We start from the raw sequence: 22,576 nt of genomic DNA on the forward strand, positions 1-22,576 counted from the left end.
GTCTACTTGTGATCTCTCTCTGTCGGATAAATAAATAAAATCTTTAAAAAAAAATATAATAATCTATAATCATTTTTAGTCTATATCATTTTCCTTACATTGCTGTAAGATCTAGAGTTCCTCACTCTCTGCAAGCTTAGTGAAATAAACAGCTAAGAATTAAAAAGCCATTTAGGGATAAACTACTATGGAGACCAGAATAAGTGTGGGAGCAGAGATGAGGTGGGTGGTTGGGATAGGGAAAATGTCACAGATGACTTTGATGATTACCCCCATGTCATGGTTGTAGACTGTTCTATAAGGGACTGATGTACTCACTGTATTTTGTTGTTACTGTTTCTTTTTTCTATCCTGATTTTTTAAATGTGATTTTTGGCACAATGCAAAATAAAATAACTGTTAACTTAGATTTCCAAATACCAGAAAAATACAATAGTCCAGCTTGGATTTCTGGCATTTTTGATAGTTCTGTCACATTTCTAGCAGAACTTTTTTTTTTTTTTTTTAACCTTTCCTGGAGAATTAAGCAGGTGTCTGCCTTCTTTCCTTTCTAATCACAGACAGTTGCTTGGCATGGGTGAATATGACCCTGTACTCTGTACTTCCTAGCCCACTCCAGGAGCTCATTGGTCAGCTGTGGTTCCACCAAATAAGGGCCTTACTTAAAGGAGAGTGGCTTGAATTGTGAGAATGCCTGAAATCACAACAGAGGAAATAGCTGAAAGAACGAAAGATAATTAGATTATGATAGATGACACCAACACAGTGCTTACTAATCCCAAAACTATTCTAGACACTTAATGTAAATTAATTCATTTATTCCTTATGATAACCTGGGAGGTCAGTTCTCATAGCATCCCCATTTTATAAATGGAGACTGAGCACTGAGGGGTTACATTCTGCAAAGTCATACAGCTCATCAATGACAGAGCCAGGGTTAAGAACAGAGGCAGTCTAGCTCCACAGTCCATGCTTCTAACCACTACACCAAATGGAAGATTCAGAAAGAATATGAAAAGTGTCTTGGAGTAGTTCAGAAACAGCAGACCGTAAAAGGAAATACATTCTGCGTTGCCTCAGAAGATGCTTCAGAAGGATCCAAGGTGAGAAGCTGAAAGGAAATAGTTTTGGGGATACCTGGGTAGCTCAGTCAGCTAAGCATCTGTCTTTGGCTCAGGTCATGATCTCAGGGTCCTGGGATGGAGCCTCATGTCAGGCTCTCTACTCAGCAGGGAATCTCCTTCTCCCTCTCCCTTTGCTCCTTCCCCCTGCTCATGCTTCCTCTCTCTCTCTTTCAAATAAATAAAATCTTTGAAAAAAAAGAAGAAAGAAAAGAAAATAGTTTTGACTTCTCTGTTGCTGCTGACAGTCAGGCTTTGTTTGGATAACCAATGGTCAGTGATGATGATGGTGATGACCAGAACAGCAGTTGGATTAGGCAAAACTTCTTTTCTTATTCTGAGATTTTAGGAGTCAGGCATATACCACTGTATTTCTTTATTTGGAGAGCTAGTAAAATGTGATAAAAGGAGTCGGGGTGGGGAATGATGGGTCCTTAAGTAATTTCACTGACAAGCATTACTGACATTACTCTTTTTACCAAAGTATACTATAATATATTTTGGCTCAAAGGTCTCAGGCCAGACTTTGATAGACTTATAAAACTAGTTTATTGAACATTAGACTGGATAATGATGCTTCCAGGTTAAAATTTGTAGTGCAGCACTAAGAAGTTTATACTTTTAAAAAGTTACCAGAAGAATCCCCAAAGGAACATTGTAAAATGTTTATACTGCGCACTGAGAAAGAAAAGAAGTCTATGCATTGAAGAAGAGAAGTTTTTCCCCACCAAAAATAAATATTCATTTATTAATATACTACCAAAGAAATTACTAGAAGAAACATTAAATGACATCTTGGCTGATTTTCTTAATCCCTCTCACTCACTTGCTTTCCTATCTCTCATGCATTTTTTTTTCCCTTGGTAGGCAATTCTTATGCAAGAAGCTAAACGTAATTAAATGTGCAGGATGAAAAGATGGCACAGGCACTGCTGGTACCCCCGGGGCCTGAAAGCTTCCGCCTTTTTACTAGAGAATCTCTTGCTGCTATCGAAAAACGTGCCGCAGAAGAGAAAGCCAAAAAGCCCAAGAGAGAACAAGACAATGATGATGAGAACAAACCAAAGCCAAATAGTGACTTGGAAGCTGGGAAGAACCTTCCATTTATTTACGGAGACATTCCTCCAGAGATGGTGTCAGAGCCCTTGGAGGACCTGGACCCGTACTATATCAATAAGAAAGTGAGTGTTGATTTTATACTTTCAAAAGTTAAGTTATATTTCCAAATTTAAGTCTTTAATTAAACATTAATGTTAATATACTTTTCTCTGGCTCATATACATACTGCATCGTAAGTTTTCTACTGTTAAAGACTTTGTACTTTTTATTTCCACTTACTTTTAAGCACAGTAGCCAAAGTCAAGATTTGGCTACAGTGAAGAGATATGAGAGATAAACGAATACTTTCTGTAATTTCACAGTAACTGAAATAGTCAAAATTAAAATTGACACCTACAAAGCAAAATATCTGTTATCACTGACATATTTCAGCACATGGTAGACAACAGAAGAAGAGCCATGTAAAAGAGGAGTTATGGGCATATGTACTTCTTATTTTTTAGTTCTTAATTGTCTTGAAGTTTGCTCACAAGAGATTTGTATTCTAGAGGGTAATAATCTTACTTAGCATCCTCCTATAAGAAGATAATACATTGACAAGCACAGTCACACCTACTTATTGTTAAAACATCACTCAGCGAAAAAAATGTCAAGAACAAAACACAAAAACCCCTCAAGTTTTCTCTATCTACATATGATTTGAATCAAGTTATGACTATGCCTTCCTAATGCTGTAATAACAATATAATTCTGTCAGAATTAACTAGTTTTTGAAGTTAAACCAGCTGTGCAGAGTTTTATAGCAAACATTTTTTTTCTTAATGGATGATAGATACTGCATCATCTAATTGGATATTTTGGCATTTTATAACACACAATTTATATTACATATTCATAAGCATAAAAACAGGTCTATACAGAAACTAGAGATAAATAAATATCACCATGAATTGGTGGTTTGTGGTTTAAAGAAGATACTGAATGCCTTTATTAATCAGAGCCAGTCCTTTTAGAAAGAAGAGCTAAGGAAATTGCATTCTCTAAGCAGTATGTGATTAAATCTTATAAGTTCAGTGATGGGTAAAGAACCTGACACTTAACCATCCAAAGGTGGAACTAGCCCTACTGCCCTCAAGGAGGGCTTCTCAAACTTGCATGTGTATACACATCATCTGAGGATCTTGTTAAGATACAGATTCAGATTCCAGAGGTCTGTGGGGCCAGAGATCCTGCATCTCTAACAAGTCCTCGAGTGAGACTCCTTCCGCTATATAATACACGGGTCACACTTGGAGGAGCAAGCTCTAAAATGCTTTCTGTAAGTCATAAAATCAATTTAAATAGTTAAACACGCCCTTTCTTTTCCCTTTGAAACTAGTTTCATGAAAGTGGCATTTAATACTGATTCCCATATTTTTGAAAGTCATTTGTTCCAGTACTCTACTATAGAAGTGATAAGGAAAAATTTGAAAATTTGAAATTTAGTTACTGTTACTGTTACACATGATGATGACAGTGAGACCTCCCCCCAGAAACTAGAATAAAATTCTCCTTAAAATTACTGATTCAAAGTATATATTTGCAAAGATGTCTTTAAGAGACAGGGGTATGCTCACTCTGACATGCTTAGAAGTATTAGCTACTAAAAGAAAGGAAGTATCCTTAAGAAAGGAAATTGGTAAGATTAAGGGGTGGGGAGAATAACAAAGACAAACACTGGCATTTTCCAAAGGAAACAGGTCTTTAGAGTAGCCCTGAAAGCATTTTCCTCTCCAAATCAAGGCTATTTCATTGTAGACGAGCTACACCGGGCTACCTAACAGAGGTGTCATTAAACACTGTGCAGCATTTGATTAAGTCGGCTTGTTTGGACTCCACCCTCTGCAAAGAACCTTCTTATTATAATTTGTCTTCCCACAGATCTGCTTGAAAGGAAAGAAAATGCTGGTTATGCCACTGCAATTATTTCAGTCCACGTGACAGTAATACATCTCATTGTAAATAAGTAGATTGGCATTCTGATTTTGTATGTGAGGCTTTCAGGCTTGGTTACTGTGAGTCCGCTGCTAAGAAACAGAATTGTTCTGTGTATGCTAACAAAGTCAGTTTTTATGGCCTTCCTGTCTGAGAACCAGACTTGGACCTTGATTTATTCCTAGTGGCCATGGTCCATCTTGCGAGACATCTAGACTATTCACTTTTTACTGTTGGCACACTGCCTTTCTTTATGAAGTATCCATAAAAATGAAGACTGAGGTACTATTGAAGAAAAAGGTAGTTTGTGATTGTTAGGATTGAAGGAGCTAACATAAGAAGCTAATAGAAAAGTTCTGGAATTTAAAAACATGGTATGAAGTTTATGTTAATTATTTGAATAACGCAGGTAAAAGGCACTTCAAAACTGTAAAGCATTATGTAACAGTTTGCTGCCATTAATTATGATATATTTTACATACCTAATTTAATCAGATAATCAGATGAGCCACCTAACAATGCATTTCAATGATGTTTAAATTGACCAGGTAACAACTGAAGAATAGTGACGCTGATAATCATAAGAAGCTAAAGTTTGTTGTGCTCCTACTTTGTTGGGCACTGTTTCAGTGCTTTAAGTGTCATAATTCATTTAATATTCCAAGAACCAGTCAAACAGAACTATATTAGCCTCATTTTACACATGGGATGTCAAGCCCAGAGAGGTTAAGTAACTTGCCCAAGTCACACTCCATAAGTGGTGAATTCAGGGATTGAAGCCAGGCAATCAGAACTCTTAAGCACTAAGCAAAACTATATATGGCATTTATTAATAAAATGAAAGAAAACGTTAAAAAATTGGTTGTATGCCATTTTGAATTCTCTATTTGATATGGTCCTATTCGGAGATATAAAGCTTACTCTTGCCTCAAGTAGTAAACATTTTAGTGAACATGTAAGATGTATATTCATCTGGGAAAAAGCAAGCAGCATTCCAGAGTGAACAACTAGTTTGACATACTTACACTATAACATTCATAACCTTAGTACTAATATGTAATAATTTTTTTAAGTCACATCATTATTTATCATTACTTGAAGACCAGATTTTGGACTTGACACTATTTATCCCTCCTCCAATTATCTGTCACTCTCTCCAGTAATTTTCATTTTATGCACATCTCTCAATAACCTCAGAGTCCCAAATTTCAAGTGTCTTCCTTATAATTATTTCACTATACAGGATATTAGTATTTTATTCCTCATTTCTCAGAACTCAAAGTTTTGTGTTAGGTGGTGTTCACCAGAAATAAACTTGAAATTGTGTTCTTAATTCTGTTAATTAATTAAGAATTCTTAATTCTGTTCCCGAACCTGCAAATTCAATGAAGATGCCCTTGGCATGTCATTTTTAATCCCATTAGTTCCATGAAGGCTAAGGCTAATCTTTCGGGAGAGCAGAGGATTTCATGTTTAAAGGGACATTTCATTCCTGTCACTCTGTTTTTGGAGATTTTTCAAAATAAATTCCTCTCCTAACGTTAAAAGTGGTAACTGCTTTTTCAGGGAAACTGCCTCACAAAAGAATGAGTAAACGCATTTTTAATTATTGTGAAGTTTACATCATTGAATGCCTAAATGTATCTAGATTGTTTGTAATATTAAATGATCTAATCCTGTGAATTCAAGAAAGTCCTTTAATGCATTTGTGCTTCCAGGGCAGTTTTCCCAATATCCAAAATCCCTTATGGATGATCTCAATGCTAGTAAAAAAGTTTACTTGCCCTCCTTGTAGAATTGTTCAAATTTATAGATTGCTATTCATGGAAAATGGTTGGTTAGGTAATGTTTGGCTCCATGGTCTTGAATACAAAAGGGCAATGTATGGAGAAATTGTTTTCTCTCTCCTTTATACTCAAAATACAAGTATTTCTGTCTACCTATTCAAACACTACCATGTTGTCAATGAACATGACTGTGTGGGATACAGACCGTAGTTTAAGAGTAAAAACATATTATTAAGCAAATGGATGTACTGATGTCTTATAGGTAAATGGCATCTTAAAGGTAAGCCTGCACTTAATTAAAACAAGTGTTTATTTACAAACCACACTATTAAGTACTGTGGGGGAAAAATGGAGAAAAAGTAGATTAAGGCTTTTATGCTCAGTAGTTTCTAACAACTTCTAACCTAGTCCTCAGTGGAATGAACCCTACATGTAAATTGCTACTTGACTGTAATTAAAAGCAACATGCCAACGTGTGCAAATTAATATACTAAAACTTACTGGTAAAGGGAAACAATTAGAAGTGATTAGAAGGCAGTGATTTATCTGGAAAGACATGATGGAGGAGGTGATTTTGATAACTGAGGACATTTTTGAAAGTAGGGCTTTTCAAACCTGGCTACATATTAAAATTACCAGAGGAAATTTTTTAAAACAATACCCATGTCTATGCCCATCCTCCAAAAATTCTGACTCAATTGGTTTTGTGTGCGACCCAAATATTGGCAAATTTAAAATCACCTCAAGAGATTCAAATATACAGAGAGGACTAAGAACTTTGATTAAATAGTTGGTAGGACCTCATTGTCAGGCCTGTTATGGACCTGAAATGGGGGGGAGTTTATATTAGATGACCTCTCAGGTACCTCCTTCTTCTAGGATTTTATGACACATTTTCAGAATCAGAGGGCAAAGCTGACAGGTTGTGAGTTAAATTAACAGGCGGACAGCCAATTTGTTGGAGCAGAGACAGCTTAGTGGGAAAAACTAAAAGTTGATCCTAGAGAGATGTGGTAGGTAATCACCGAGTAATATGGCTTAAATGCTAAATTGATGGTTACAGGGTTCAGGTCATAGAATTTTAGCTACAGAATGCCCTTTGAAATGATATATTGAAGCCTAATTCTCAATGCAGCTTTCCCTTCTCAGTCTTACCAGCAGATCTACAGAATCAGCAAAACCAGGTTATTCAGCCTGTTTGAACATTTTAAAGTAGGACAACTACCATAGGGAAAATAGAGAGGATTCATAAACTTTAGAGTTCAAAGACTTGAAGTAATTAAAATAAAAAAGATTATTTTTATAGCAATATGTACAGAATAATCTGAAAAAGTTAACCAAAATTGGAGACAGATGGTAAGCTTTAAATAAAATTGGAGTCTGTAAAGTTACAATTTGATAAAAAATTTTTGTGTAGGATCATCAGTTTGTATCAGAAAGTTGGAACTCTAGAGACAAATTAGATAATAGTAAATCATATGTTTACTATGTTAAGTCAGGGGAGAAACATCTAACGTTTATAGTTACAATATATCAATTTGTTTAAACAAACAAGTTTGAACAAACAAATCAGGTAAAAAGTTCTTCATCTGTTTAAGCTCTTCAAGTAAGCCACATGTCTAATCTAGTAATTTTTTCATATTTTCTTTTTCAGACTTTTATAGTATTGAATAAAGGGAAGGCAATTTTCCGATTCAGTGCCACCTCTGCCTTGTATATTTTAACTCCGCTAAACCCTGTTAGGAAAATTGCTATTAAGATTTTGGTACATTCATATCCTTTTCATGTGATTGAATGCTGATACTTGATTTTATAGAAAATGTCATTCTTTTATACATATTTTTATATATTTATATTTTACATATATTGTGTTATATATTATATATAATTTCTTTAAGATTAATTGTGACATTGTTATTTAATCTGTTCTCATTGATTTTTCTGCCATATATTAAAATATTAGTATAGAATGACTATTATGATCCTAGAAGTAAAAATGAACTATGTTAGTGAATGTGTAAATGAAACACACTGTGTAGAAGGAACTACAGCAAATCTACTTCACACTTTTATTATCCTCCAGACCACACATAATCATTGCTAAAGAAACATAGTCTATTGTGGTTAGTATTATTATCCATATTACCAAATGTTCTTACTTTTATGCCTTAATTGGTTCTGTATCTTCAGCACGTGGATCTGTCCATCCTTCCTTTACTAAATATTTATTAAACTATATATGTGCCTAAATATCTAATATATATTTAAAAATCACTGAACTTAAGACTACTTACAATGATAGTGAGAAACCATCAAACAAGAACAGAATAAGTGTGGATTTCAACAAATTATCCAATAGTTAATGATAAAATAGAAAGGTATTCAGAGGCTGTGTTTAAGAATGGACATTTTTTATTTTTTTTAAGTTTTTATTTAAATTCCTGTTAGTTTAACATATAGTGTAATATTAGTATCAAGTGTACCATTTAGTGATTCAACACTTCCATACAATACCCAGTGCTCATCACTAGTGCACTCCTTAATTCCCATCATCTATTTAACCCACCCCCCACTCACCTTCCCTCTGGTAACCATCAGTTTGTTCTCTGTAGATAAGAGTCTGTTTCTTGGTTTGCCTCTTTTTCCTCCTATGATCGTTGGTTTTGTTTCTTAAATTCCACATATGAGTGAAATCATATGGTATTTGTTCTTCTCTGATTGACTTGATTCAATTAGCATTATATCCTCTAGCTCCATCCATGTTGTTGCAAATGGCAAGATTTCAATCTTTTTTATGGCTGAGTAATATTGGGGTGTGTGTGTGTGTGTGTGTGTGTGTGTGTGTGTGTGTGTGTATACACACCACATCTTTATTCATTCCTCAGTTGATGGACATTTGGGCTCTTTCCATAATTTGACTATTGTAGATAATGCTGTTATAAACACTGGGGTGCATGCATCCCTTTGAATTAGTATTTTTGTATTCTTTGGACAAGTGCCTAGTAGTACAATTGCTGGATTGTAGGGTAGTTCTATTTTTAACTTTTTGAGGAGCCTCTATATTGTCTTTCAGAGCAGCTGTATGTTTGCATTCCTACCAACAGTGTAAAAGCGTTCCTCTTTCTCTACATCCTTGCCAACATCAATTGTTTCTTGTGAGATGTTATCATTTTTTTTCCTTTTTCAAATTTTTATTTAAATTCTAGTTAGTCAACATATAGTGTAATACTGGTTTCAGGGGAATTCAGTGATTCATCACTTACACAAAGCTCCAATGCTCAACACAAATGCCCTCCTTAAAACCCATCATCCATCTAGCCCATTCCCCACGCACCTCCCCTCCATCAATCCTATAGTTAAGAGTCTCTTATGGTTTTTTTTCCCTCTTTTTCCCCCCTCCCCTATGTTCATCTCTTTTGTTTCTTAAGTTCCACATATGAGTGAAATCATATGGTATTTGTCTTTCTCTGACTGACTTATTTTGGTTAGCACAATACACTCTAGTTCCATCCACGTCATTGCAAATGGCAAGATTTCTTTCTTTTTGATGGCTAATATTCCATTGTGTGTGTGTGTGTGTGTGTGTGTGTGTGTGTGTACACATACCACATCTTCTTTATCCATTCATCAGCTGATAGACATTTGGGCTCTTTCCATAAGTTGTTTATTGTTGAGAATGCTACTATAAACATCAGGGTGTGTGTGCCCCTTTGAATCAGTATTTTTTTTTAATCCTTTGGGTAAATGCCTAGTAGAGCAATTGCTGGGTCATAGGGTAGTTCTATTTGTAACTTTCTAAGGAACCTCCATACTGTTTTCCAGAGTAGCTGCACCAGTTTGCATTCTCATCAAGAGTATAAGAGGGTCCCTTTTTTCTACATCCTCACCAACAACTGTTGTTTCTTGTGTTGTTAATTTTAGCCATTCTGACAGGTGTGAGGTGATATCTCATTATAGTTTTGATTTGTATTTCCTTGATGATGAGTGATGTCAAACATCTTTTCATGCGTCTGTTGGCCACCTGTATATCTTCTTTGGAAAAAGTCTATTCATATCTTCTGCCCATTTTTTAATTACATTATTTGCTTTTTGGGTGTTGAGTTTTATAAGTTCTTTATATATTTTAGATACTAATTCTTTATCAGATATGTCATTTGCAAATAATCTCCCATTCTGTAGGCTGCCTTTTAGTTTTGTTGACTATTTCCTTTGCTGTGCAGAAGCTTTTCTTTTTTTTTTTAAATTAAAATTTTTATTTATTTTCAGTGTAACAGTATTCATTGTTTTTTCACCACACCCAGTGCTCCATGCAATCTGTGCCCTCCCTAATACCCACCACCTGGTTCCCCCAACCTCCCACCCCCCACCCCTTCAAAACCCTCAGGTTGTTTTTCAGAGTCCGTAGTCTCTCATGGTTCACCTCCCCTTCCAATTTCCCTCAACTCCCTTCTCCTCTCCATTTCCCCATGTCCTCCATGTTATTTGTTATGCTCCACAAATAAGTGAAACCATATGATACTTGACTCTCTCTGTTTGACTTATTTCACTCAGCATAATCTCTTCCAGTCCTGTCCATGTTGCTACAAAAGTTGGGTATTCGTCCTTTCCGATGGAGGCATAATACTCCATAGTGTATATGGACCACATCTTCCTTATCCATTCATCCGTTGAAGGGCATCTTGGTTCTTTCCACAGTTTGGTGACCGTGGCCATTGCTGCTATAAACATTGGAGTACAGATGGCCCTTCTTTTCACTACATCTGTATCTTTGGGGTAAATACCCAGTAGTGCAATTGCAGGGTCATAGGGAAGCTCTATTTTTAATTTCCTGAGGAATCTCCACACTGTTCTCCAAAGTGGCTGCACCAGTTTGCATTCCCACCAACAGTGTAAGAGGGTTCCCCTTTCTCCACATCCTCTCCAACACACGTTGTTTCCTGTCTTGCTAATTTTGGCCATTCTAACTGGTGTAAGGTGGTATCTCAATGTGGTTTTGATTTGAATCTCCCTGATGGCTAGTGATGATGAACATTTTTTCATGTGTCTGGTAGCCATTTGTATGTCTTCATTGGAGAAGTGTCTGTTCATATCTTCTGCCCATTTTTTAATATGGTTGTCTGTTTTGTGTGTTGAGTTTGAGGAGTTCTTTATAGATCCTGGATATCAATCTTTTGTCTGTACTGTCATTTGCAAATATCTTCTCCCATTCCGTGGGTTGCCTCTTTGTTTTGTTGACTGCTTCTTTTGCTGTGCAGAAGCTTTTCATTTTGATGAAGTCCCAATAGTTTATTATTGCTTTTGTTTCCCTTGCTTCAGGAGACATATCTAGTAAGAAGTTGCTATGGCTGGTGTCAAGGAGACTACTGCCTCTGTTCTCCTCTAGATTTTAATGGTTTCCTGTCTCACATTTAGGTCTTTAATCAAGAATGGGAATTTTATATAGATAAATTCAAAATAGCCTTATTAAAAAAAAAAACTAAAAGAGAGATAAAAGACTGGTTAACCTAGAGATAGGGTAAATAGGACCAAACTTTTTCATTTGAATCCTTTTCATTCTATGGTTTGATATTAGCATGCATTTATATTTTTAAATTAAAGATTTACCCCCAAAATAACTATAGTCTTCCTTAGAGTGAAGTCTGATTGAGATCCTAATAGAAATTACTTACAGCTAATTCTCAGGAAGTTTTCAAAACAGCACCCATCTGTTTAGGAATGGTGTGGACTAGATACAGAAGGATATCTAGATGGTCCATTAAGTTCTCCCACAGTCTAAAGTGAAAATAAAAAGTTAGAAAACAATATTAACTTATCAGCAAAAAAATTCTCTCTTCCTTTACTCTTATAAAAACACTGAAAGAATGAGTCACATCACAATAAGATTATTAAAAGTACCTGATTACAGTACAATTCTCAGTCAATGTAATCCTTGAATATACTGGGCTATTCTTTCTCAGGGTTTTCATATTGCATTCATTAATGTTTTATCAGTCAGTGGTGATTTTAAATTATATCGGAAGTTGTACTTCCGATATAATAACATTTATACTTTTTACACTTTTATTTTACACTTATATTGTGAATTTACTAAAGAATGGTCATTTCTCCTTGCAGTGCTATTTCACATAACTGATTGGAATGCAAAATTCCCATTGCTTAAAACAGAGATCTCTTTCCATTAAATTCAGTTCTGTGAAGTTTTACATTTCATGTAAAATGAAAAAGAGTAGACCAAGGATGTATGACAGGCTCTGAAGTTTCTTATTATGTTTGCCATTGTTTTAAAACAAATAAGACATATTTCACAGGTAACTTTGACAATTTTTTTTGGTATTGGGTTGTTTGTAAATGGTCTTGATAATATACTAGCATTTATTCCTTAACTATAATCTACTTTATTCAGCATGCTTATCATGTGCACTATTTTGACCAACTGTGTATTTATGACCTTGAGTAACCCTCCAGACTGGACGAAGAATGTAGAGTAAGTAGGAATGACTTCTTCGAATGAGAAATGCACATTCAAATTACTTAGCATTTGCCTTATGGTTATGGTCTGACTTAAGTTTTACACGTTTCTGGAGTCAGGCTAAAAACTTCTAAGAAACAGTTATTTCCATAACATGAAAGAATATAAGGGAAGTTCTTTGGGGGAGCTTCTCTTCTATGAGGTAAGTATTCTTTCCAAAAAATGCATGACAGTATCTGTTTAAGAAAGGTTGTAAAGAGTAAATACACTAGCTGGTAAACTATTAAAGTTAAAATTAAATTTAGCATTAAAGTTTAAATTTAAAGTTAAAATTTAAAGTTAAAATTTAGGAAATAATGCTGTTTAAATTTAAAGTTAAAGTTAAAATTCAATAATAGGTATGCCTTTTAGATTTTTTTAAAAAAATGACCATTTTGGGCACCTGGGTGGCTTAGTGGGTTAAGCACCCAGCTCTTGATTTCAGCCCAAGTCATGATCCCAAGGAGCCTATGCAGAGCCCCACATCAAGCTCTGCACTCAGCAGGATGTCTGCTTGTGGATTCTCTCTCTCTCAAATAAATAAATAAATCTTTAAAAGAAACAACAACAATGCCATTTGAGTAATATGATGAATAAAATGATTTTATTCTGGTATATTACTATTATTGTTATATTCTCATAAAACAGATTTAGGTGTTTAGCATAATATTATTATAGTAGGTATTTTGGTTATATGTTATATCATTATAGTTGGGAAAATACATTTAGGTGTTTAAGTAACTTAGATATTTAGTTATACTTAGATATGTAGTTTATTCAGACACAGCATGTGTGCTAAAACACCATAGATGTGTTCCATAAAAGAAATAAAACATCTCTACAAAATCATAGCTCAAAAAATAATAGGGCTTAAGGGGAAAACATGATTTAGAGCATATCACTCAAAACTTAGGAAACTTTGTAATTAAAACACTAATAAAAACCATAACAATCCCAATAAAAATAGTGGCCAAGTTAAAGCTCTATAGACATTTGTACTTAAAATCACAGCCAGAAACTCCTTTGCAGTCTCACAACCAGGTTGTGGCCTTTCTGCCTTAAGACAAAGACCTGGGGACATTTCTATCATATCATCAAACTAAAATATTTGATGTATTATTTTAATACTAAGGAAAAGGTCTAAGCACAATATTTCTTGAGCATTAAACTAGCCCCGACTTCCACTAAAGAAGGCTCTTATATGTCAATTTTCTGCATTAGTACTTAGGTCTCCCTTTAATGATAAAGATGTTTTATTTAAGTGTAAGGATAAAAATGCCACTAATTGATTCAAAACATCAATGTGCTGAGGAAATTTTTGCATTAACTAACATAATTTCTGCATTATAACAGCATTATTTCCTAAGTTATCTTTCACATGTGAGATTATTCATGACAGAGAAACATATTATTTAGTGAAACAGAAGGTGTTTAGGTTATGTAGGTTATTTATGTATTATATAATGCAATGATAACATTTGGTGAAAAAGGTTTTAGTATGTTCTTTTTATTGTTATATTTTTTAAAAGTAATATCTAATAGTAGATAAGTTATTACAACAAATATGGCCACTTCTATATATTTTTATAGACTTCTATTGGGGATTTAATGCACTATTCTAAGCCATAATTTGTCAGTTTAACACATTAAAGATTTTTTTTTTATAGTAGCTTGGAAATGCTCCTTAGAAATAATTTTAGTAGAGAATCCAGTTCTTATGCTGAAGTAAGCAATTTAACAGAATTCTTTGTTATCATTTATAATTTGTGGATTAACAAATGGACATACCTATATAAAACCATTCTGTATGTACTCTTCCTAGAAGAAATTACTGAAACATTTAAACACGTACAAATCACATTTATTTGTATAACATTATTAAAAGATAGGTAAAGAGGACATTTGAATATTATTACTTAAATATGCACATCTCTCTCTTTTCTTTCTTGGGGGCGGCAAAAGGGCGGGGTCAAGGGAAAGGGAGAGAATCTTAAGCAGGGTCCACATCCAGCACAGAGCCCAATGTGGGCTTAATCTCATGGTCTCATGAACAGAAATCAAGAGTTAGGTGCTTAAGCGACTGAGCCAACCATGTCCCTCAGGTTTCTCTTTTTAAGGTCATTTTTAGAGATAACTATATCCATTATGAAAATGGTCTTATGCATACAAAAGGTTTTGACTTCATTCGGTGGGAAAACTGCACAATTATCGGGATCATTTATCACCTGACAGCAAAGTAGCAGGAAAACAACCAAAATTAGTGGTTATAGCCTGTAAGCCAAACCAAATAAACAAGAGTGCAAAGAAAATAGAAATCAGTTATGACATGAAAACACGTCACTGACAGCATAAACAGTCCTGGTACAAAGAGGTGATACGCACAGAATAGGCTGAGGACCATATGGTATAGTGAGGGTCATGTTATGAAAGGCAGGCACAGATCTACAGACATCATAACTACAGGAAAAAAAAAAAACTGGGTGACATGGACAGAATCAACAGTATGATCAGAAGCCTAGTGAGGCAGAGCTAAGAAAGATCAAGGTCCCCTCGATTCTCACTTACATGTTCAATCTAGTTTGCTAATAGGCACTTCTGAACACCTGTTCTGGGCAAAGCTCTGTCTCACATGTTAAGCTCCAGGACACTCTTCCTTGGATAGGCATCAACAAAAACAGGGATAGGGGTAGGAACTTTAATATTAGATAACTTAGAAGTGCCTAAGCATAGACCATAGGGCATTAACCATTAATGTGACAAATAAAACATACATTGAGCTGTCTCTTATGGCTTTTCACAAGGTAGCTCTCTCTGAAAGGAAATGTCATGGTGATTATGTGTAATGTGCAAAGGTCTAAACTAAAACACAAGTAAATATAAACTTGGCATTGTAAATTATATCTTTTTCTAAAGAGGTCAGCTACTTCATAATAAGTAAAAATAGCAATTAAATTTATTCCTCAAAAATCAACTGACTTATTTTAAAAAGGAGGAGGGTGTTCTTAGGAAAACCTGATGTGAAGATTTCTACATAGATTTTCCTCTTATTTCTTTGTTCCCTCATCTGAGAGAAATTTCTGCAGAAAACAATGCAGAAATAACTCTCCTAACTTTATTCACATATAAAATAGTAATAGGTGGGAAATACAATTAATTTTAATAAGAGTAAATCAAATCTTTGTGGCTGGGGTGAAATAATCTGAAGGATAATCATAAATAGCACTTTTTAAAAGAACACAATGTTGAAAAACAAGTACTCTTTCTCAACTGTTTTTGGAAGAAATAGAGAATATTGTCAACACTCGAAGGAGAGAGGGCTAAAAATGTACTATATATCAAAGAGTAAATGGAAAAACCTTTCACCATTTTGGAGTCTGAAATTTGAATGTGAGCATGTTTAAATGATTTGGCTCAATTGTATAGAAATGGTAGCTGATGCAGGTAAGAATCAGAAATTTGCTTTCACTCTGTGCTTTGGTAATTTGTAAATGCACATATATAAAATACTAATAAATTATAATTTTCCTTGTATAGATATATATGAGAGAAGCAGTTTTAAAACTGTAAGCCTGACTCTTAAAGATAAAAAGGGGAAGCATATTTTCTAGATTAGATATGTGAAATATGCCTAAAAATAATTCTAATCATTAATAAATTGAATGGAGTATTTTATTATAAATAAATAAATAAATCCAAGAAATTTTTACCTATAGAGCTGTATTGTCTAATGAGGAAGACACTAGCCACCTGTGAAACCTGAAATTTGGTTAGTCTTATGTTGAAATAATATTTTAGCTACGTTGGTTTAAATAAAATATGATATGAAAATTAAATTCAACTCTTTTTCCTTACTTTTTTGTTTGGTTACTGAAAATTTGAAGACTACATATTTAGCTGGTATTATATTTTAATCAAACAGTGTTGCTCTAGAGGGCCTAGCTTGATCATTATCCATAAAACACATGAAATTTTTATTCTAGTCTAAATAGTTAAACAAGACCAGATTCTTTGGGGAAGATACTATCTCTTCACTTTAACCCTTTACTCAGGCTTACAAAATTAATTAAACTAGTCAAGTCTCTGTAAATGGAAATAGGAAATAAGATTTTAGCAAATAAATAAAACACAAAAGGATACATTTGCCATATTTGAAACCATGTGTATTAACAGCTCAAATGAAACTGTTAATTTTTATTTGGATGCTCTTCCTAGGTACACATTCACTGGAATCTACACCTTTGAGTCACTTATAAAAATCTTGGCAAGAGGGTTTTGCTTAGAAGATTTTACATTCCTTCGTGATCCATGGAACTGGCTGGATTTCAGTGTCATTGTGATGGCGTGAGTATTTTTGAAAAGTTGTTAAGCTCAAAGGAATGAAAACAGTTGTAGCACAAACCAAGTGGTCGTGACATATTTTAAATGCAGAGTTTGCTTATTAGCCAAATTAACTATATACCTCATATATTTTGAGAATACACATTACGATACATACAGTAAGGTAAATCTATCTGGTAAAGAAGCAATAAAAAATTACTTTCATGCCATATAGTCTTCCATTTCATCAAAATGAAGTATTCATTGAGCATGATACCTCAACTATACTTTGATTTCTTACAAACTTGTTCATATTAGTGAAAATTTCATTGAAATAAGGCAACAAATTTTATTTCTTAAAAGCAGCTTTCAGCATATGGCACCCTGAGGTCTGTAGCAAGTCCATTTGTTAAACTCAAGGGGCTCTATACACCAAGCCCAAATTTCATTCTTTATTTAGTATAAACTTTGCAAAAACTATCAGTAACTCTGATTTAATTCTACAGGTATGTAACAGAATTTGTAAGCCTAGGCAATGTTTCAGCCCTTCGAACTTTCAGAGTCTTGAGAGCTCTGAAAACTATTTCTGTAATTCCAGGTAAGAAACTGGTGTAAGAAGATAGGCTCCTTGTATCTCCAACTTTTCTTGTGTATTATTGTGTTGTGTGTGAACTCCCTATTACAGATACGTGACAGAGTTTGTGGACCTGGGCAATGTCTCAGCACTGAGAACATTCAGAGTTCTCCGAGCACTGAAAACAATTTCAGTCATTCCAGGTGAGAGACAGGTTAAACACTGGGGCTGACTTTAAATACACTGTAATAATATTTAGGTTGAAATCACACTTAGATCATTAGACTTGTTTATTATTCTTGTTTGTCAACTTCAAGAATGCCAAATGATGTTTCAAAGCAGTTCAGTTCCTAAAATTTTAGAAATTACACGCTTATTTATAAAGTCAGCCTTTGAGTTTAACAGAGAATTGCATGAGTTGTCTATAAAAATACTAGTTTTGTGCACATGTGTGCACTCTCTCTCTCATGCTTTCTCTCTCTTTTTGCATTTATGATGTCAAGTTTTCTCTTCTACAATATGGAAAAAGCTTTGTTACCATGCCTTTACTAACTTACTTGGGTTTTACCATTCACTGCAGATCTATTCTGAAAATAGATCTCCTTTTATAAAGGAGAAAAGATTATTCTTGAACAGCATGGCTTAGGATATTTAATACTTTAAAATTCTTTTCTCCTCTGAATTATTGCTACTTGGAGGCTGGTGTAAAGAATGGGTTGGAGGGAGATGCCTCAAGAAACACAATTTGAAATGAAAAATAACTGCAAGTTCTTTAGATGTTCATGACAACACATTAAACCACACACAAAAAAGCTTCCCGCCTAGATATTTACACTTCCATTTTAAATCTCCAGAAAGCATACTATTCATAAATAAAATCTGCTTTTCATCCATCTCCCAAACCATCTGGCTATCCATAAAGCTTTCGTGTCTAAATAGCCAAGCAGCCATTTAAGGGAAAAGAAAATGTGTGTGACTAAAAAGACATTGCAGATTATGACACTCGTCTTTGGATGACCTACTTTGTCTCTCCTCAGGTTTAAAGACCATTGTAGGGGCCCTAATCCAGTCTGTGAAGAAGCTTTCTGACGTCATGATCTTGACTGTGTTCTGTCTGAGCGTGTTTGCTCTAATTGGTCTGCAGCTGTTCATGGGCAACCTGAGGAATAAATGTTTGCAATGGCCCCCAAGCGATTCTGCTTTTGAAACCAACACCACATCCTACTTTAATGGCACAATGGATTCCAATGGGATATTTGTTAATATAACAATGAGTACATTTAACTGGAAGGATTATATTGAAGATGACAGTAAGAAATATTGCTACATCGTTAACCTTAGTGTTGCTGAATGAATTTTCAACTATAAATAGTTAAGGCTGTGGGCTTGAAACCATCTTTGTAAATACACTTCATTCTGTCATCCACTTTGGAAATAACTGAGATAGCCAAACTCTCATTTATTCCTAATGTCAGTAGGACAGATAAGAAATGAAATAGTTTATTCTTTATATTTATAGGTCACTTTTATGTTTTGGATGGACAAAAAGACCCTCTACTCTGTGGAAATGGCTCAGATGCAGGGTAAGAAACACAATTTTTAAAAAATGTGGAACACTCTGAGAAAAATCAAATGGGAAAAAATACAAGGGTATTCTTACATATATGTAATAGTGATGTTACCTACTTAGTAAGTACCTTCTCTGTGTTAGAGGGCTGCTATTAGTTCTAAACTCAGGGTCATTAAAATCACCCCTCTGGGTGAGGACATTTTCTCCAGAATTCCATAGTTAAGATGTACCTGATTTTTACTCCAAAGTGTGAAGACCCATAGTCTGTCTTTTTTGTAAACCCATGAGAGCTGTTTAATAAATACAGGGAACATTTTGATTGATGTGGATATGTTCTGATATGATAAGTTTTGCTGTGGCTGGAAAAAATCCAAAATATAACATGATCTTCAGCATTTAGGAAACTGTTTTTGAGAGAGTTAGGTATTCTTGAAATAGCATGAAAACCCCATGTGCAAAAAAGCCAAGGGACAGATATATGTCAAAGGCACATGTAGGTCTGAATCTGCATGCCTAATAGTTCTTTTTGGTCACATTCTACAATAAGAGACACTTTAGTGTCTTAGTCATCCTGCTGGTCACTCATAATTAACATATTTTTCCAAGAGTATAATAAATTGATTTTAGGTCAGGGTTTAATTTTTTTAGAAGCCAAGGACAGCAATAGTTGTTGACTCTTAAACCACAGAATTTACACAGAAGAATTTTGAGTCATCCTAGAAAATGGGAAACTCATGTAGCCATAAAGATCCAGGAGTATTATTGAAAATGTATATCGTCCTGGAGATGGTGTCTGGGGTTGGGGAGGAGGGGATTGTTTTCCTAATATTTTCCCTAACCTTTGTTAGGAGAATGTAGTGAATAAGAGCAAGAATTCTAGAGTTCATATATATCTGGATTCAAATACCTAACTCCACCATTTACAAACTGACTTTAGAAAAGTGTATTCTGAGCTCTTTATCTGAGTTTATTTATGTCCAAAATGTCAAAAGTAATTTATCTCTTAGGGTTGTTCTGGTGACCAATTACTTAATACACATAAGCACTTGGTTTAGCACCTGGTCCACCATAAGTGTGTATTCCATTTTAGGTATTATTTTTTATTATTAATAGTTAATCTAAAAGCCTGACAAAATTTTGGATAAGGCTGGAAGATGCATACTTTATCATTATTAAACCATAAAAATCACTTCTATTTATTAAGTACTTAGTATGGGTTAGGTGATTTACATGATAAAATTAATAGCTACTCTTGTTAAATATCAAATAAAATTCTAAAGAAATCTACCCAATTTGAAGAATTCTTACAAGTATACAGTAATCAAGACAGTATGGTACTGGGGAAGGAGAAGATAAATAGATCAATGGAAGAGAACAGACACCCCATCCCAAGAAAAGTAGACCTACACAAATGTAATCAACTAATTTTTGACAGATGAAAATTCAATTCAGTGGAGATAGGAAGTTTTTGAACAAATTGTGCTGGAGCAATTGGAAATCCATATGTAAAGAAATGAACCTAGGTACAAATCTCACACCTTACACAAGAACTAACTCAAAATCAACCATAGATCTAAATGTAAAATGCAAAACCATAAAACTTTTTAAAGAAAGTATAGAATAAAATCTACATGGCTTAGATTTGGTGATAAGTTTTAAACACCAATAGCCCAATTCAGGAAAGAAAAAATTGATAAGCTGAACTTAAGTAAAGTTAAAAACTTCTGTTCTGCAGAGACACTATAAAGGGAATGAAAAAAAAACCAGCCATAGTTGGGAGAAAATGTTTGCAAAACATTTATCTGAAAAAAGACTTGTATCCAAACTATACAAAGCACTCTTAAAACTCAACAACAACAAAAAACAAATAACTCAATTTAAAAATAGGCAAAAATCTGGACACCCTACAAAAGAATATATACAGATAGCTAATTAGGATATATGAAGATGCCAAACATCATTTGCCATTAGGGAATTGAAAACTAAAACAACAATGAATTACTACTCCATACCTACTAGAATGGCTAAAATCCAAAGAAACTAGTAATACCAACTGCTGGTGAGGATGCAGAACAACAAGAATTTTCATTCAATTCTGGTGGGAATGCAAAATAGTGCAACCATTTTGGAAGACAATTCGGCAGTTTCTTGCAAAATTAATACAGTTTAACCATACGATCCAGCAATTTCCCTACTAGATATTTAGCCAATTAACTTGAACATGCATGTGAGTATTTATAACAGTTGTATTCATAATCACAAGAAACTGGAAACAATCAAGATGTCCCACAACAGGTGAATGGATAACGGTGATGTATTCATCCAATGAAATATTATTCAGTGATAAAAAGAAAATAAGCTATGAAGCCACAAAAAGACATTGATGAACCTTAAATACATATTAATACATGAAAAGAAAAGAAGCCCATCTGAACCTATATTTGTCTGATTCAAATTACACGACATTCTGAAAAAAATAAACAGTAGAAATGATTTAAAAAAATCAGTGTTTTTCAAGGGTTCAAGGTAGGGGGTTGACTGGGTGATGCATGGGGGATTCTTTAGGGTGGAGAAACTTCTGTATGATTCCGTATTGATGAGCATTAAGCATTTGTCAACTCATAGAACTTAACAGCACAAAGAGTTAGCAATGTATGCAAAAAAAAAAAAAAAAAGGATTGTATGGTTGGAATATCCCCAGGTGAAATACAGAATGTAACAAAGGGATAAAAAATTATTTATAATGTATAAGATAACCTCACTGAAGGAGTACGAGAATAAGTGTTGATCTAAACAACTTTGGAAATGAGTGGAGTCTATAAGGCAAAGGCAAAAAACAAACAAACAAACACAAACAAACACAACTGTACTCTAGTTGATAAAGTTTTCTTCCCATGCTACTATGGATTAACAAACCTGAAACAACTATGTATGTATGCTAGTATTTAACAATTAAGCATATAGATAGTAGATAGATGATAGAAGCCAGCCACTTTTGGACTGAGAAGTTACAGATAAGCAAAGGTGGGAGTCTAGAATGGTATCATGGTAATGAAATAGGGTTGGAGACAGTATGACTTCCTGTTTAGCTTAATAGAGGCACAAATGTTTACATATACATACACATATTCATATACATATATGCACATACTTGTTATTAGAAACCGGATCTAGGTGCTGTTTATTGCTAAGGCAGTGTCATTGCTTCTAGGCCCTCAACTGACAAAGCAAGGAGATATATATGTATACACATACACACACACACTCTTGTCCTGGGTTCTAATACTGTTCTCCAATAAAAGAACAAGGACTTGTTGGAGAAATCACTGATTCTAGAGCAGGAAATATAAAAGATGAGTCTAAGCATCTTGTAGTACCACAGAGTAAGAAAGTGTTAAAAAAAACAAACAAAAACAAAACACACAGAACCATGGGGTTACATCAAAGAGATACTGGAGTCAATGGAAAAGCTCCCAATGGCCAAAACTGGGACAATTTAAGCAATAAAATAAATAAAACAATTAAATTGGAATTCAAAGTATGAAATGAATATCTTAAGTACCTACTCATATAAAGAAATGATTGAATAAGTAAATAGATAAATAAATAAATGAGAGATAATAGACAAATCCCCCATCCAAAAGAATTCCAAGTAATTTGTGTACA

General features: G+C 34.2%; 1 protein-coding gene across 1 annotated transcript in view; it reads left to right on the plus strand.

The window, feature by feature from the left end:
* Window positions 1-2,038: 2,038 nt before the first annotated feature.
* LOC308340393 (sodium channel protein type 3 subunit alpha-like) overlaps window positions 2,039-22,576 on the plus strand; it is a gene marked incomplete at both ends in the record, with an annotated part of 80,330 nt that continues 59,792 nt past the window's right edge. The window contains 8 exon segments of the mRNA XM_080799559.1: window positions 2,039-2,302; window positions 7,596-7,715; window positions 7,717-7,727; window positions 12,345-12,425; window positions 16,662-16,790; window positions 17,273-17,364; window positions 18,378-18,650; window positions 18,860-18,923. Coding sequence (XP_080655685.1) covers window positions 2,039-2,302; window positions 7,596-7,715; window positions 7,717-7,727; window positions 12,345-12,425; window positions 16,662-16,790; window positions 17,273-17,364; window positions 18,378-18,650; window positions 18,860-18,923 — 1,034 coding nt within the window.

The sequence above is a fragment of the Martes martes genome (genome assembly GCF_963455335.1).
Source record: "Martes martes genome assembly, chromosome: 3".
Classification (NCBI taxonomy): Eukaryota; Metazoa; Chordata; class Mammalia; order Carnivora; family Mustelidae; genus Martes; species Martes martes.